The sequence below is a fragment of the Borostomias antarcticus genome (assembly GCF_949987555.1).
Source record: "Borostomias antarcticus genome assembly, chromosome: 13".
NCBI classification, from domain to species: Eukaryota; Metazoa; Chordata; class Actinopteri; order Stomiiformes; family Stomiidae; genus Borostomias; species Borostomias antarcticus.
In genome coordinates this window covers 11,190,298-11,207,797 of record NC_140246.1, presented here as the reverse complement: position 1 = coordinate 11,207,797, position 17,500 = coordinate 11,190,298, and the positions used below count along the sequence as shown (strand labels likewise).

At 49.2% G+C, this 17,500-nt stretch overlaps 1 protein-coding gene across 1 annotated transcript in view; it reads right to left on the bottom strand.

The window, feature by feature from the left end:
- The window catches only part of nav3 (neuron navigator 3), a gene marked incomplete at both ends in the record, with an annotated part of 153,249 nt that overhangs the window by 71,524 nt on the left and 64,225 nt on the right, over nucleotides 1-17,500 (bottom strand). Inside the window, 4 exon segments of the mRNA XM_084447775.1 lie at nucleotides 5,154-6,306; nucleotides 11,036-11,158; nucleotides 11,161-11,177; nucleotides 17,323-17,391. Coding sequence (XP_084303901.1) covers nucleotides 5,154-6,306; nucleotides 11,036-11,158; nucleotides 11,161-11,177; nucleotides 17,323-17,391 — 1,362 coding nt within the window.

Sequence of the window (17,500 nt, the reverse complement as noted above, 5' to 3'; positions counted from 1 at the left end):
GGGGACAGAGAGGGAGTGAGGTCAGAAGAGGGTCAGGGGAGAGGAAGGGGGAGCGAGGAGGAGGAGTGGGGGAAGGGTGAGAGGAAGCAGGAAATTGTAGAATGGGGGAGGACAGGGAGGGGTGAGGAAGGTAAGTGAAGCCATTGGAAGCAGGAGACAGAGGGAGTCTATGGGAGTTTATGGCTGAGATCCAAAACACAGAGGGAGGGACAGATTGATAGGAGGAGAGTGTGGGAGTGCTTACTGAGCTGTTTACTGGCAAATTAACTTGTTTACTACAGCAACCTGTTGTCTAAATCCCATCTCAGGTTTGGGTTAGTGCAGGTGGCTTCTAGATACAGTAAGAGACTGTTTTGCATGGTTACGCAAGGCAAGAACAAAGGCATGTGAAGGAAAACGAAAGGCAGAGATCTGACATATACTGTACTGTACATGTACCTGTATACATGTACACCTGTGCATCGTGAAAAACAGGCTTATGAATTCACAGCCATCTTCTGCAACTGCAAAAAGGCTAACTGGCCAACGTGTGCAGGTTTAGGGTGCAGTCAGTGCGACATGCAACATGGATCCTTTTGAGAGAATCACTGCAGGGTGGAAAACAGAGCAGCTCAGGCTTCCTTTGTGCCAGCAGCCATCAGACTATAATAGTGCCTGACCCCCCCCACCTACCCCTCTATGACTTTACACATTAATATACCTTACTACTTTTTACTCTTGTACTGTATGTACAGATAGTATGTATGTATGTATGTATGTATGTATGTATGTATGTATGTATGTATGTATGTATGTATGTACAGTATGTATGTATGTTGTATGTATGTATGTATGTATGTACAGTATGTATGTACAGTATGTAGTCTATACTTTATACAGTACACATTGTATGTACAGTATATATATTCTTTACTGATCTATTCTGTACATGCTGTAGTGCCCAAATGACACAAGTCTCACTGATGGAGGAGCCTGCATGGACCCCCCACAGTGTGTGGCTCTACAGAACCCGATGAAAGGCTGAGCGCTCTGCTCAAAACCTGCAGCCTTCACAGGACCGTCAGGTGGTCGATACTCAACAGCATGACAATCTGAACACGGAGAAGAGGGAGGAGGGTTAGGGCTTGTTAATGGGATCCAAACTCGCTCTTGGAGGACAAAGCAACCCAGAAATCTGTCCTCGTCCTTCCTCTACCCTGGTGATGGCCGCCATTGTCGGGATTGGCCCTGACAGCGAAAGCTGCTGTCGACTGTCAATCCACCCGCGCCCGCCAACACAAACACACAGGCGTTTCTGTTTGTGACATCACAAAACTGCCCGTTGGCAGAAGTAGACAACAGATGGATGGAATGGATGTAAATTAGGTTGTGAGCATCTCAAGCTGTCATGGAGGCTACAGTACCTCCATGAGACGGACTAATAATAGGCCTTCAGTGCGATGATTCATATGTCCTTTATGAGTAGAAGATGGTGTGATTGGGCGATGGGAGGTATTGTAAGGTGCCCAGCAGGAAGACCAGCTGATCAGTGGGAGCGCCTCTGTGTGTGTGTTGCATATGTGTGTGTGTGTGTGTAAAGGAGAATGTGTGTGTCTGCAGACCATTTTTATTGTCCCCCGTGTGCATATGTGTCCCAACCCGCACCAAGATTAGCTACAACAACAATAAGCCCTGGTCCACAGCCAAACTCAGGAAGTTAAGGCAAGAGAAACAGGAAGTAAGGAAGAGTGGAGATAAGGAACGCTTTAAAGAGGACAAGTACAGGTTTAGCATGGCAATGAAGAAGGCTAAACAACGCTTCTCCACCTCTAACATCATCCCCATCCCCAACAAAACAAAGATCACAGGCCTAAATGACTACAGGCCCGTCGTCCTGACCTCTGTAGTAATGAAGGTCTTTGAGCGCCTTGTTCTGCTGCACCTCAAATCCAACACGGATTCACTCCTGGAATCCAGTTCACCTACATAGCTTCAACTGCTCCAGAGCTTTCAACACCATCCTGCCCCTACAGCTCGTGGAGAAGCTCCCAGCCATGCAGGTCGACCATGACTTGGTGGCCTGGATGACAGTCTACCTCACTGGCAGGTCACAGTATGTCCGTGTGCAGGGCTGCCTGACCAATGTGGTGATTAGCAACATGGGTGCCCCCCAAGGAACAGTCCTGTCTTCTTTCCTGTTCACCCTCTACACCTTCGACTTCAGCCACAACTCTGGAGCGTGCCACCTCCAGAAGTTCTCGGACGACTCCTCTATTGTGGGCTGCATTAGAGCAGATGAGGAGGAGGACTACAGGTACGTGGTCAAGAGATTTGTTGAATGATCTGAGGAGAACCGGCTCCAACTCAACATCAGCAAGACCAAGGAACTGGTGGTGGACTTCAGAAAGAACAGGAGGCCTCCAACCCCCATCACCATCAAGGGGGAGGAGGTTGAGATGGTGGACTCTTACAAGTTCCTGGGAGTGAACCTGGACAACAAACTGGACTGGACTGACAACACTGAAGCCCTCTACAAGAAAGGACAGAGCAGACTGTTCTTCCTCAGGAGGCTCAGGTCCTTCGAAGTATGTAGCAGGCTACTGAGGATGTTCTACCAGTCTGTCGTATCCAGCACACTGTTCTTTGCTGTCGCCTGCTGGGGAGGCAGCATCAAGTCGGGGGAGTCAAACAAGCTGAACAAGCTGGTGAGGAGGGCTGGCTCCATCGTGGGGAAACAACTGGACAGCCTGGAGACTGTGGCAGAGAGGACGATAAGGGACAAACTGAATTCTATTCTAGAGAATCCCTCCCATCCTCTCCATGGCCAGCTGTGGCAGATGGGGCACGTGCTCATCCCACCCAGGTGCAATACGGAGCGGTTCAGACGTTCCTTTGTGCTAGTAGCCATCAGACTATGCAACAGTGCCTGAGAATTTTGTGTGTTATAGAGGTGTGCACGTATGTATGCACAGTATGTATACATGTGTATTACTAGATATACTGTACCAAGAAAGCCTGTATGTATGTATGTATGTATGTATGTATGTATGTATGTATGTATGTATGTATGTATGTATACTCCTTGAATCATATTTTAGTTATATACTGTATTTATACACACTGTGCGGCTGTAGCTCAGTTGGTAGAGCAGTTGGTAGAGCGGGTCGTTCAGTGATCGAAGGGTCAGTGGTTCGAATCCCAGCTCCAACTGTCCACATGTCGAAGTGTCCTTGAGCAAGACACCTAACCCCAAATTGCTCCCAATGAGCAGGTTAGCACCTTGCATGACAGCTACCGCCATTGGTGTTTGAATGGGTGAATGAGAGGCCATTGTAAAGCGCTTTGAGTGCCGCTAAGGTGGAAAAGCGCTATATAAGTGCAGTCCATTTACCATTTACCATTTTACTGAATGTATGCAGGTACATAAATACGGTATCTTATTCTATTCTATACTGCACAGTTACTGTACATATGGATGTACTGTATATAGCCACGGATATCCCTTTTTTATGCTGCTACGCCCCCCTTCCTTATCTAGTGTCTCTTTCTTTTTTGTTACTCTGTATCTAGTGTTTCTCTCCTTTACAAACTTTCTGTAATTTTTAACTGCTGAAACGCCAAATTTCCACCTGGGGGCGATCAATAAAGTCTTATCTTATCTTATCTTAAACAGGTCTGTGGACGACAGAGTAAATATCACCCTTCACTACATTCTACAGTCCATCTACAGGGGGGAGGTCGAGCAACTGCTGTCCAGGTGCGGCCAAAACAACCTGGAGCTTCTTCCGCATGGCCATCAGCCTCATCAACAAGGGGTGTGTCCCCCTCTGACCACCCCCCCCCCCCGCCCTCACATATCACATCACACACACCATATACACATATACCACACACATATACACAACACCATATACACATACACACACTCGCACACACATTACACTCTATTCACTCACTGGTTACTCACTCACTACTTTTTGTATATAGTTTTTTCTTAGCTTATCGTTTTTTGCACTAGCATTGCTTGCTCTTTGCACTGTCCTGTCCCGTCTCTGCACCCTGTCCAATGTTGTCTCCATGTTATGCACCATGCACTGAAAGCAAATTCCTAGTACAGTATGTTGAAAAACTACATGGCAATAAAACAAATGTTGATTTTAATTCTGATTCTCTGTGTGTCAACGTGTGTGTACAGTATGTGTGTGTGTATCAGTATGTATGAGAAGACGTGTGTGTCTGTCTGTCTGTCTGTCTGTGTGTGTGTGTGTGTGTGCATGCGTCTGAGTGTGTGTGTGTGCGTGTGTGTGTGTGTGTGCGCGTGAGCGTGTATGAGACTGCAGGTCTATTTAATGAGCCTTGGCACCACCACATGCCGTCTTGTGGGCACAGAGGGACAGCAGGGGGATGAGAAAGGGAGGTGTAGAGGAATGGAGGGATGGACACTTTCTTCACCGTCTCTCCGGAACATCTGTTCTAATAATAATAAGACATCCATCTATTGTCTACCCTGATGTTCAGCTCTGAGAATGATGGGTTGAAGATGACGTTTACCGTACCGTATACTGTAGATAAAAATACAAATTCAAAGGAATTGTTCCCTCACTTGCATTGATTGGTCTGACTAAAAAACAACAACATTGAATTAAAAAAGCATTTTACAACTTCATTTATATATCCAATACTATTATCCATGTACATTAATGTGTTCTATATTCCATTAAATTCAAGTAGCTAACAGGGCTTCTCAAGTGGCTAACATGGCTTCTTTCCTGCATATACTGTATACTGTACTCTACTGGAGTTTCATAGAGAATATCTCTGGCGCACCAGAATGCCTTAAGGTGTCGCTGCTGGGTAATCATATGCCATCCTGTCATTCTGAAAACCTGCTGATGTAAAACACCTGAGGTCTTAAGACCAGACATGGTAATAAAGACCCCCTTTCAGATAGGATTTTGAGGACATGAGAATATTATATTTTGTGCCAGCTGCCTAGAATGTATCCCTAGAAGCCATACACACACACAAACACAAACACAAACACAAACACACACACTCTCACACACACACACACACACACACACACACACACACACACACACACACACACACACACACACACACACACACACACACACACACACACACACGCCCAGACACAAGTACACATTTACCTGTACATGAAGGGTGCTACGGTGGCTGTGTTGGGGTGGTTGTACTGCTGCTGCTGTGGGAGCTGCACTGCTCCGTTCCCCGACAGGGCCACCACGCCCCCCCCTCCGCCCAGGCCCATGGCTGAGCCCGACAGGGCCGAGGTGCTGGTGGACGACGTCATGCTGGTCCTCCGGCCTTCCAGACCCCCCAGGGAACGCTGCACGTAGTACGCCTGGCCTCCCTTGGCCACCTTGGCCTTCTCCCCTTCCCTGGCTGCCCCACCTCCACTCGGGGCAGCCTGGATCTGAGTCTGGGTCTGGGTCTGGGTCTGGGTCTGGGTCTGGGTCTGGGTCTGGGTCTGGGTCTGAGTCTGGGCCTGGGTCTGGGTCTGGGTCTGGGTCTTTCCTGTAGCCAATGGAGCTTTGAGCCCAGGTTTGGGGATCCCACTGGAGGCAGGGGGGATGGCACTCTCCTTCTTGGCCGCCGCAGACTTGCCTCCCTTGGGGATGAGGCTGGCGATCTTCGAGGTCTTCTTGGCCGGGTCAACTAGGGATTCCCTCTCCTCTTTGGGCGGGGAGCTGGCCTTGGCTGCCTTGCCGCCCCGGCCCTTCTCCTCCTTGTCTTTGGGCTGGGACAGGGACTTATTGCTATTGGACGACGAGGGGGCCTTGGCGGAGCTCTTATTGGCTGCACTGAGGGAGGGGGCCGGAGTCTTATTGGTCGGCTGCTTGGCGGAGGCGCTTCCGCCGCAAAACAACGGTGCGGCGGGCGCCTCCTCCCCGTACTCCGACAGGTCGTCCTCCTCCTGGAGCGCCATCTCCGCCACCGACGGCGAGGTCCGCGACGCCGAGCGCGGGTTGATCAGACGGAACTTCTCCAGCATCGACCGCTGGGGGGCGCTGCCGCCCAGGGCCGACCCCGACTTGGGCCCCTCGGCCATCGGGGGCCGGAGGCGATCGGAGGCGGACGGCGGCGGGGTGGGCGACGGGGAGGCGGCGGGGCTGGCCAACATGGAGGAGGTGGCGCTGTGCTTGAGGTTCATGGACTTGCTGCGCCAGGACTTGCCAGTGGCGGGCGAGGGGATGGCAGAGGCCAGCTGCTGCCCGCTCATGCTGGTCGACACGGCGCTGCTCCCGTTCATGGCTCCGGGCGGCGGGATGCCCCTCACCGACTCTGCAGAGAGAAAAGAGAGAGAGAGAGAGACACACAGCAGTTACCCAGAGGGGACGTGTACAATAGCAGTAGGAAGTAGCAATGCACCCTGTCTACTCGCAACACATTCTGTAGTAGTCAGAACTAAACATTCACTGCCAGTTCATGTCACTAACAGTCTATTGGGCTTAAAACGATTCCCCACACACTCAGAGGTTGTGCGTTAAGCTCATACAGTAGGCTATTCTCCATTTATGGAAACTGCTACCACACACTGTTGTTTGTACTAAAGAAGACTTTGTCTTCACAGCCCAGAACCAGAAGTCAGTAGCAGAGCCAGTCTGAATACTGTAGGTCTGGAGGCTGGAGGTACTTTCTACAGCATTAGAAAGATAGCATTGGAGCGGCATAGGGGAGACAAAGCAATACAGATATATGTGTGTTTATATATATATATATATATATATATATGATATAGAAATGACTCCATAGTTAGGAGATATCAGACATAGGAAATATGGTGGAAGAGATGTAGAGTTAAAGGTATAATCTGGTGTGCAGTCTCTCTCTCTCCCTCTCTCTCTCTGTGATACCTCCAATACTGCAGTGGTGAAAACTGATTTGACAAACGTGTTGCAGTTGCATACACACTCTTCCAACACTCCCCCCCCCTCCCTCCCCCACCCTTTCACACTTTCTCTACCGCCTCTCTCTCTCTCTCTCTCAGAAGGCGGGGCTTTCAGAGACGGGGTGGGAGCAGTGAGGACAGGGCAGACTGGCAGTGCATCAACCCCATCTTTGCCCGCTGGTGCCCACAGCAGACAGAGATCCCAGCGCAGCCCGCTGTGCGCCAGAGCGGAAAATTGTCTCACCTATTGATTCGGCGAAACCTCAGACTCCTGATGTTTCCCCCGGTAACGGTGGGTTGCCAGATTATTCACGCTCTGAGCTCACCCCCCCCTCCCCACACACACACACACACACACACACACACACACACACACACACACACACACACACACACACACACACACACACACACACACACACACACACACACACAGCCCCCATGGCAGTGTCCAGGTATCCAATGCTAACACAAAAACAGAATAATTCTCCCCTACTATTACTGTATAGTTTTCTGTATAATGGATGCAAAAAGTGACGAGTTGGACGACTCATTTGGGAACCATTGGGAGAACTTACACACACACACACACATACACACACACACACACACACACACACACACGCACACGTGCAAACCCATTCGTCACAGGCGCACCCTCTCACAAAGCCTGCTCATCTGTCATGCGTGTGAGACAAACCACTGTGGCGTTCGTCACTGAGCAGTGACTCTGACCTTCTGGGAGAGCCGCCATTTCTCCTCTTTAGTGGGCGTTCGGATCATCATCAGTCCACACACACGCACGCACACACACACGCACACACACACGCCTCCTCACTCTGCTATCTATAATGCCACAAGGAAAAATTCCATAGAGAAGACATCCTTTAAGAGTATATACAATACTTCATGTGCCTTCATTGATTAATGTAGTGATGTGGAGAGGATGTGCCTGGATTCACACATGCAAACTACGTAAGTGAACTACCTCTGAGCCCTCTCCATCTCCCAACTGAAAATCCCCTGCCATACACCCAATACCTCTGTATCAATGTTATCATTCATGTCATATTGCTTTTCCGTGTCTGTTGAAAATCTCATTACTCACTAGTCTATGCTCTGTCTCGCCTCTATCAAAAGCCCCGATGTGTATGACGCTGATGTTGTTGGCCTACCAGGGTGGTGTGAGTGTGAAGGGTGTCAGTATAAACCGAAAATTCCACTAGCCCTTGACCACACTTCAATCTAGAGCTCTCTCACAGGATCTTCTCTAAACCAATGATGCTATGTTGCTGACAAGTAAAGCCGGTCCAGAATGTTCTCTGCCCTGCCAAATAGCCCCATGCTAAGTCTCCTAACTGACACCAGCTGTATGGTGTCATATGTGTGTGTTTGTGTGTGTGTGTGTGTGTGTGTGTGTGTGTGTGTATGCGCAGAAAGGGTAAGAGAGATGTGATTCACCCTAACCTTGCAGGATTTGCCCGTTAGACAGGGAGAAGGGCTTTGGCCACGGGAGGCGACGGAACACTTAACCAGCTTACATTCTGGCGGACAGCCCTGAAGACCTTATGATGCCTGTAAACGTGTCAGTCCAGGGGGATCGAGAGAGAGAGAATGTGTGTTTGTCTGTGTGTGATGACGACATGAGTGCGTGTGTTCCAGAAGACCGCAGAGGTAACCGTATGTCCCACCTATGAATGGAACCCAACCTCTCAATCTACCTCACGCGTGTTTTAGAGTTGAGTTAATCTCCACAACCCCCCCTGGAGACCTTCATCCCTCCGTTCTGGTAAGCAGACACAATGCTGCCCCCTGGCTGTGGAAGGTGCTGTAAAGAAAAGACCACGCTTGATTGGATTCCTTTGTCAAAGCGGTGGACGGCGACGTGATGAGACTATGATTGAGGGGCGCGGCCTCGTGGGGCTAAGCACGTGCGCCGCCGCCCGGCGAAATAACCCCCTTCCCCCTTGTCTTTGGAGATACAGTAGCGCGAGGTCCCTGAGGAGGCCGTGTCATTACCGGGGCGGCTCGGCGTTGCCTTGGCAACAACCCATCACACCCGGACACTGCAGCCACTACAAGAGATGCGATGACCGGTCGGATCCTGGGGCGACAGCAATCTGCCCCGCCTACCCCCCCCCCCCTCCCCCGACTCTGACCGCTAACCCCGCCTGCCCAGTGGCTGTAGCTAACCCCGCCTGCCCAGTGGCTGTAGCTAACCCCGCCTGCCCAGTGGCTGTAGCTAACCCCGCCTGCCCAGTGGCTGTAGCTAACCCCGCCTGCCCAGTGGCTGTAGCTAACCCCGCCTGCCCAGTGGCTGTAGCTAACCCCGCCTGCCCAGTGGGTGTAGCCTGCCGCTCCCCCGTCTCTTCCACCATCTACTCGCACACACTCATTATCTGCCTCTTCTCGGTTCCTTTGTCTTCACCCGAAAGGTCCTGGAGGCGGCGCTGAACTTCCTCTGGCATTTCCTCTTGACAGGTTTCGATCTGACCCTTTGATTCTGTCCTCGCTCCCCCTGCCCGCCTGGGTTGAGCAGCCATCTTATCACACACAGCCTAAAAGTTTGTCCTCAGGAAAATTTTGCTTTCAAAGAGGTACAGTACCATGCTCAACTAACTACGCTGAGCTACGTTTAAAGCCATATACAGTAAAAGGCTCATTGTACTGTATGTCGAGCCATGAGGCCAATACATTAGTTAAACAAACTGTGATTGTTCCCTCTGTCTATAAACAGAGAATTTAGGTCACCCTTGTCATTTATTTTGTTCAAGTGTGTGTGTGTGTGTGTTTGCCTTGGTCCCAGATGAGTAGCTTTAGTAGTTTGCTTTTCCCATCAGGGGAGACATTAGGGAGTTTGGCTTGTAAATGTAGGGAGTGAGTGGATAGTAAACTGTGACTGAGGGGCAGGAGACCAGTCATTCTACCTCCCTCTGGCTTTCTCCCCCTCTCCCCCTCCCTCCTTCCCTCTGTCCTCTCTCTCTGTGGACACAGGGACTCATTGTGTGTGTATGTGTGTCTGTCTGTGTGTGTGTGTGTGTGCGTGTGTGTGTGTGTGTGTGTGTGTGCGTGTGTGTGTGTGTGTGTGTGTGTGTGTGTGGTCTCTTCTCCCAATAGACAGGGTCACTGCATAAACAGGTCTGGGCAAACAGGACAAAAGGCACTAGGAGTCATGGGTGTGTGTGTGTGCGTGAGTGTGTGGGTGCGTGCGTGTGTATGTGAATAGAGACGGGTGTAAATCTACTGGGCAGGAGATGCAAGGTAAACACAGGCTCTGGTCTGTGTCGATGGCATGGTGTGTGGGAATGTGTGAGGGAGGGTGGCTATGACAGCTCTTATCCACAACTCTTATCATACAGTATCTCCACCCCCCCCCCCTCTCCCTCTCCCTCTCAGATTTATTGACTAAGACTGATATATGTCCTAGAGTGTTTTATATACTAACGTGCAACAGATCTGTGTTGACAGAGGCTCTGAGGGAAGACATGAGCAGGAAGGATGTTGTGCAATAGCTCGCGTTCTTGACGTTTTTAAATATTTTTTCAGACCCGAATTCACCTTTAGGTCAAAGCAATAAGATAACGCACTCAAAACAGGTTTCAATCACAACACATCTTGTCAGTGTAATGATGAGTGGTAGAACGAATGAATTAGCCCCTACAGTCACGTGGGCTAGCTTCCCACTCTGACCAGCCCCCCCCTCTCTCTCTCTCTCTCTCTCTCTCTCTCTCTCTCTCTCTCTCTCTCTCTCTCTCCTCTCTCTCTCTCTCTCTCTCTCTCTCTCTCTCTCTCTCTCTCTCTCGTCTCTCTCTCTCTCTCTCTCTCTCTCCTCTCTCTCTCTCTCTCTCTCTCTTCTCTCTCTCTCTCTCTCTCTCTCTCTCTCTCTCTCTCTCTCTCTGCCATGCGGTGAAATGCACTGCCTCCTCGTTAATGGCACACATTATAACTGTCCCGGAACAAATCACCAGGGGTGTTTTGGCAGACGGGTTCACATCAGAGGGGTGAAATACTGATGCGCTGCTCCTCGGCCAATTCTCTTTATCAGTGGCGCCACCACGTGGACACAGTGAAAATGCAGCGAGTTTTGGCCTCAAGGATGTTCATCAGCCTTGGCTGACTCACCTCTGTCGTTGCCACTGGCATACTGGAGAGGCTTGCTCTTGTCGATGCTGTTGAAGCTCTGGCTCCTCCTGTTCAGGTTGGAGGCTCCCTGTGCCTTGGAGGCCCCGCTGCCTGCAGCTGGTACCTAGACGGCCCTGGTAACCTGGGACAGAGACGTGGACAGACAGGGTGGGGGAGGAGAGACGATAAGCATGTGTTGTGGTTTTTGGTCCTTAATGACCTGCTATAATGTATTAAATTGTATACTGTCATACATGATTAGATATCATAGGCTAAGGTCTACTTTCTGGTTTCTGCTGAGGTAACAAGCTTAGTTGGACTCCATGGATCTGAGTAGCTGGACGCTTAAGCAAACTTCTATGTTGATCTAAGCTTAAAGTATGACAACAGGTCAGGACAGCTAGGATGGAGCAGCTTTTATCACCGCAAACATCAGGCCACCTTTTGACTGTCCAATCATCTTGTGTCAATATGTCATTGTCCAAATGGTAAACTGTGATATTCACCATTGCTTCAGTTGACTGCGGTTCGTCCGAGATAAAGTGTTGTTTGATGATTTGTCAATAAAACACCAAGTCGTGTAACAGCAAATCCATTGTCTGCTTCTTCCATCTTTAAAGTCATTAAACCTCTACACACGCCCAGAGACGGCACACACAGGCGGAAGAACCTTGAAGCGGTGTACGGACCTTGTGTCTAACGAATGGACCACACGCGCTCCGAAGGACACACACATAAGCTGGATGTTTACTTCGGATGCCACAGCTGGGCCGAACGTCCAAGTCACAGCTGGAGTCACAAGCCCCAGTGGGGGGATGGGCCAACTGCATTATCCCATTAGAGACTTGTTAAAGCATGCTAACCTCTAACCGTCTTACAGTCCACTACGCTGTGCACCCACACCCACCCACCCACCCACCCACCCACCCATACACACACACACACACACACACACACACACACACACACACACACACACACACACACACACACACACACACACACACACACAGCAAGACCCTCTCTGCCCTACCCCCAAACATACTGCCAACAAGTGTAAATATTGGGCTTAACCAATCAACAGGGGTAAAAGTGACCCAGGAAACAGACGGAGTCCTTGGGCGAACCTGGTCAATGGTCAATTGAGTACATCTGGATAAGTAGTTTGGCCTTGGGTTAGGTTAGGGTTAGGCCATTATGGATCAGAGATGACAAATCTGTGAACTATGCATATCCAAATCTTTTAAACTTTTGTAATTGGTTAGCTTCACTGGAAAAAAAAATCACTGAATGGCTCAATCGCAGATGGGATCTAGATGTCTCAGAGCACTTTTATGACGGAATAAAATCTATAAAAATTGTCTTTAGCCCTGGAAGAACAAGATCATATTATCTTCCATTCTCCCCCATCACTTAACCCAAATGGCTCCATGTCATATGGCCCAGTGACGTCTCCTTGAAATTCAGAGGTTTTGTGGTTTCCAACACAGACACTAACTTTATTCATCCTAAAACACAAGGTCTCAGTAAAAACCCACTGCTGTACAGTATATCAGATCCTTGCCTTCAGCTAATTTATGTCTGGGGTTTCAAAATGGCACTCTAAAAGTGTGTAACTGAAGCAGAGTTCAGGGGATTAACTGGGCATTGTAACCTCCAGGACACAAATGCTTAACAACTGCACATAAACCTGTCACAGGAACAGACTTCGGAAAAGCCACAGTAGCAGGAAGTTAGAAAACAGCAAAGTGGTACAGTAAGAGACATGCAGTAGAATCTTTCCATTCAAGTAGTATAAATGCATCTCCGGTCATACGCACTTTCCCTCAACTGAATTTGGAACAATAATTTGTACTCTGTACATCCAACAAGGAATGCTCAAAACAAATGAGTGAGAATAGGTTCTACTTATAGTCGTATACGCTTCTATATGTAGCATGGCGACTGACGGATGGTTCTGATTGGCTTAGAGATGTCCCTGAGCCTGCTGGGAGTTCACTTGAGGACACCAACCAATCAAACAGAGACCGATGGATCTCAGGGACAGGAGAGCATTCAGAGAGCGAACAGGCGAAAGATTTGTTTGTTATAATTATGCAATTATACACTTTTGACTTCCCGAACGGGTTTGATGAAAAGCTCACAAAAAGACTACATCCTCAGAAATAATAATGTATTATGTGGAAGCATTGACTTCTGGGGTGGTCCTAGCTGAGATGTGTGTGATGCCAGAGCCCACTCGTTCGAGGCCCCAGTGTTATTTTTAGGAAGGGAGAAGAGAGGGGTGGCCAGACACATTATTCTCACTGTCAGTCACGGCTGGACAAAACTGCTCCGAACTGACAAGGTGTCAGTCTATAAACAAACACACACACACACACACACACACACACACACACACACACACACACACACACACACATTCATGCAGACACTCACGCATAAGCATTCCTGCACACACCCATACATCATCAAACTTTCATGTCCCATCCCCAAATACACATCCCTCATGATGGATGGGACAACAACAGACACACACACGCGCGCACGCACACACAGACACACACACACACACGCGCACACACGCACACACACACACACACGCACACACACACGCGCGCACACGCACACACACACACACACACACACACACACACAGCAGGGGTAGGGGACTAGGCGAAAGGGGTCAGCAGGTGGGCATCTGGAGTCATTTAAACATGACTTCATGGGAGTGAGAGAAGGATTGACATCATTCACTCCTCTCTGCCTGAAAGGTAATAATGATATACTGTATATCCACACGGGAGGGAGGGAGGGAGGGAGGGAGGGAGGGAGGGAGGGAGGGAGGGAGGGAGGGAGGGAGGGAGGGAGGGAGGGAGGGAGGGAGGGAGGGATGGAGAGAGAGAGAGAGAGAGAGAGAGAGAGAGGACTGTAAAAGCAAGGGATATAAGGCCCCTGTGGCTCCGTGTGGGGGCCTTTCCACGGTGCACCTGAACAGAAGGTCCCGCCATATGCTCAGTCCATTAACTAGTGCCTGGTGTGTGTGTGTGTGTGTGTGTGTGTGTGTGTACTGTATGTGTACGTGTACTGTAAGTGTGTGTTTGATAAAGTGTGTGTCAAATGAAAATAGGGACAAGGAATGCGCGTGGGTGTTTGAAAGTATGGTCCTCTGTGTAAAATGTGTGTATGTGTGTGTGTGTGTGTGTGTGGGCATACGAGCGTGTGTGTGTGTGTGGGCAGCTCTGACAGGGAGCTCAGGGGAGCCAGTCAAATGGAAGAGGAGCATGCAGACCAGTGCATCTGTTGCTCTGTATTCAGGGCAATTACCTGGTCTCATTAACACTATGGGGAGGAAGCCTACAGTATATTAACACTTTGGAGAGGTAACCGATAGTATATTAACACTGTGGAAAGGTAACGTACAGTACAGTATATTAACACTGTGGAGAGGTAACGTACAGTACAGTATAGTAACACTGTGGAGAGGTAACCGATAGTATATTAACACTGTGGAGAAGTAGCCTACAGTACGGGGACGGCACGTACAGTAGCTTGGGAGGTAGAGCGGCCGGCTGGGGACCGCAAGGTCCTCGGTTCAATCCCAACCACCGGCGTGTGCCGAAGTGTCCTTCAGCAAGACACTGAACCCGAAAAATCACTCACGTGCAGCACGGTAGCACAATATCTAGTACTGTCCCCTCACTGCAAGAAGGTCTCCGGGCCTTTCTGTGCTGAGTTTGCATGTTCTCCCTGTGTTTGCAAGGGTTTCCTCCCAAGGAACCCAATACGAAAAACATGCAGAAGAACAAATGCTCTTCAGTCCTGTTCCTGACCAGGACCTGGACTGAGCACTTGGACTTGGCCCCCGGGCGCCATGAACGATGGCTGCCCACTGCTCCTGGCTGCCCCTGGAGGAGGACAGCTTTGGATGGGAGAAATGCAGGGAACACCTGATTGCATGTGTGTGTTATGTGATGTGTCACCGCTTACGTGTGTAATTGTGTGTCACTTGCCGTGTGGTGAATTAAAAGATCCCTCAAGGTCCCACATTATTAAGTATATTAACACTGGACAGGTAGCCTACAGTATATTAACACTGTGGAGAAGTACTGTAGCCTACAGTATATTAACACTGTTGAGGTAGCCTACAGTATATTAACACTGTGGAGAGGTAGCCTACAATGCAGGATTTGGACAGGTGGTCAAACATTGACTCCTGCTGAGAATACGCTGACCTTGAAACTTGGAATGACCATTAAAAATCACACCCAGGTGGTGAAGTAAGCGGTGCCGGTTTATGAGCAATCTCTACTGCCCTCTTCTGGTTGAGTGATGTAAATCTCATGCTACGAATGGACACATGGATGGACGGACAGACACACGTCTCGTATTGGAGCGGCTGCACTGCTTAACAAGTTTGTGCTCATCGTTCAGGGAGAGACACACTCTTACACACAAAGCATCCACATACTGTAAACACACACACAGATACCATTGATTTGGGAACCCGGTGACGGAGTACAATATCAAACAACAAAAGAGCTATGGTAACAATGAAATAGAGTCCTATCAAATGATGAAAATTGAAAATAAAGCATCAAATGATGGCGTTCATGGTGCCAGAGCCAGCTATTGTACTCTATACTTCCCAATGAAAAATGTTGTTGAAAGGGAATTTCACTGAGGTATACTTTATACTTCACAATGAAGTAACTGTTCATACCCAAACATAATTCTACATTGTAAATCATGAGCTAAAGTACTACTTTATAGCCACAAACATAAACTACAGCCCTCTGTCTCTGCGCACTGTCAGTGACCTACAGCTGTTGGCGAGAACGCAAGAACGATCATTTCTAAGTTACCCTGACCCCCGCCAGAGAGAAGATAATCCAATAAAACCTGGACTCTTCATCAACTCTGTTTCATGTTATGGTGGGTAAAAAGCGGGGTGACCACATGAGTTTTATTTTCACGTATCAATCTGCATCACATCTGTCCAGGCCCCATCTAATTTAATTAGAGGCGGAGGGGTGGCTCACACAAGCCGTGTGTTCTTTGGGTGGACCGTTGCGAGACCCGATGGGCTCGTAGGGTCTGGCTTTTAACGACCGCAGTTGGCTCCTGGCCTGACCGGACCACCTCGCCCCCTGGAAGTACCCTGAGTGTTGACCCTGGAGCCCCGCGCAGTGCGCCATGTCACACACACCCACACACATGTGTGTAGAAATAGTGACACCCCCCCCCCCACACACACACACACACACGCATGTACATGAGTATTGCACTGTGTACACACACACACGCTCTCACAAAACGCACGCAAACACACACAACCCAAACATACAGTACACCACTAAGCACAGTCCCCTCCATACTGCCCCCCCCCCCACACACACACACAAAAAGAAAAACACTCTACCCATCGTAGGACCCTGCTGAAAAAAAACAGTCAGTCCAATCTGAGCTGAGCAGGACCAATGACTGGTGCTCTTTCATTAGCTGCAGGTAAAGAGAGGGACTGAGGAGCAACAAGGAGATGGATGGCTGGCCAGGACACAGAGCCAGGCAGCAGGGAATGCTAACTCTCTCCTCAAACTAACTTCTGTTGTTGAATCTTCGCTATTTTGGCCAATCAATAGCCATTCTTTGTGGAGCGAGTAATTCAGGGAATCCGCACCAATGAACTATTTGCCTGACCGAGCTGGGAAAGCCAATAAGAATCCTATGCATTCAGACACGCATGCAGAATTCTGATAATGTCGCCACTCCCTCCAACTGAGGAATAGATTCTTGTGTCTGCTGCTATTTCAGCAAAATACCAGACGAAGGCTTGTCAATGTTGTGCGTGGGACGCCACCCATGGAGCAGTCATTGCTGTCCAGCACATATTCGGCATAGCTTGCTGGGGGTTGGCACAAAACAATTCACCAACACGCCGGTTTCCACCACTGCTAAGGAGAAACAAATGCTCTGAGAGCCAGACAACTGTAGTGGGTTGCTGTGTGTGTGTGTGTGTGTGTGTGTGTGTGTGTGTTTTCGGGACACACCACAGTGCATTGTGGTGTAAAATGTCCCCTAATCCCGGGGGCACGTCTTCATAAAAACCTCACTAACAGATTTACAGTCAATCGAAGAACTTCACCATGGTATGGCGTTCATTGCAAGTCCAAATGTACAGAGGTTCATAGTAATAAGAAAGTGTTCTACCCCAGTATGCAGGTCAATGGCGGGCTACATTATAATGTCACGTATTGTATGAGAGTGGAAAGCTAACATATCCATACCTTGTGTTCTTCTTCTGTGGTGTTCCTATTCCACTGTGCCCTGGAGGACTTGCATATCGTGCTGAGAGACTGCGGAGAGAGCAGAGACCAGAACTGAGTACGAGATCGAGTGTGACGAGGAATGAAAGTAACGGCCTGATGGAATCTTTTTCAAACTGTGGCATCTTTGAGATGCCCC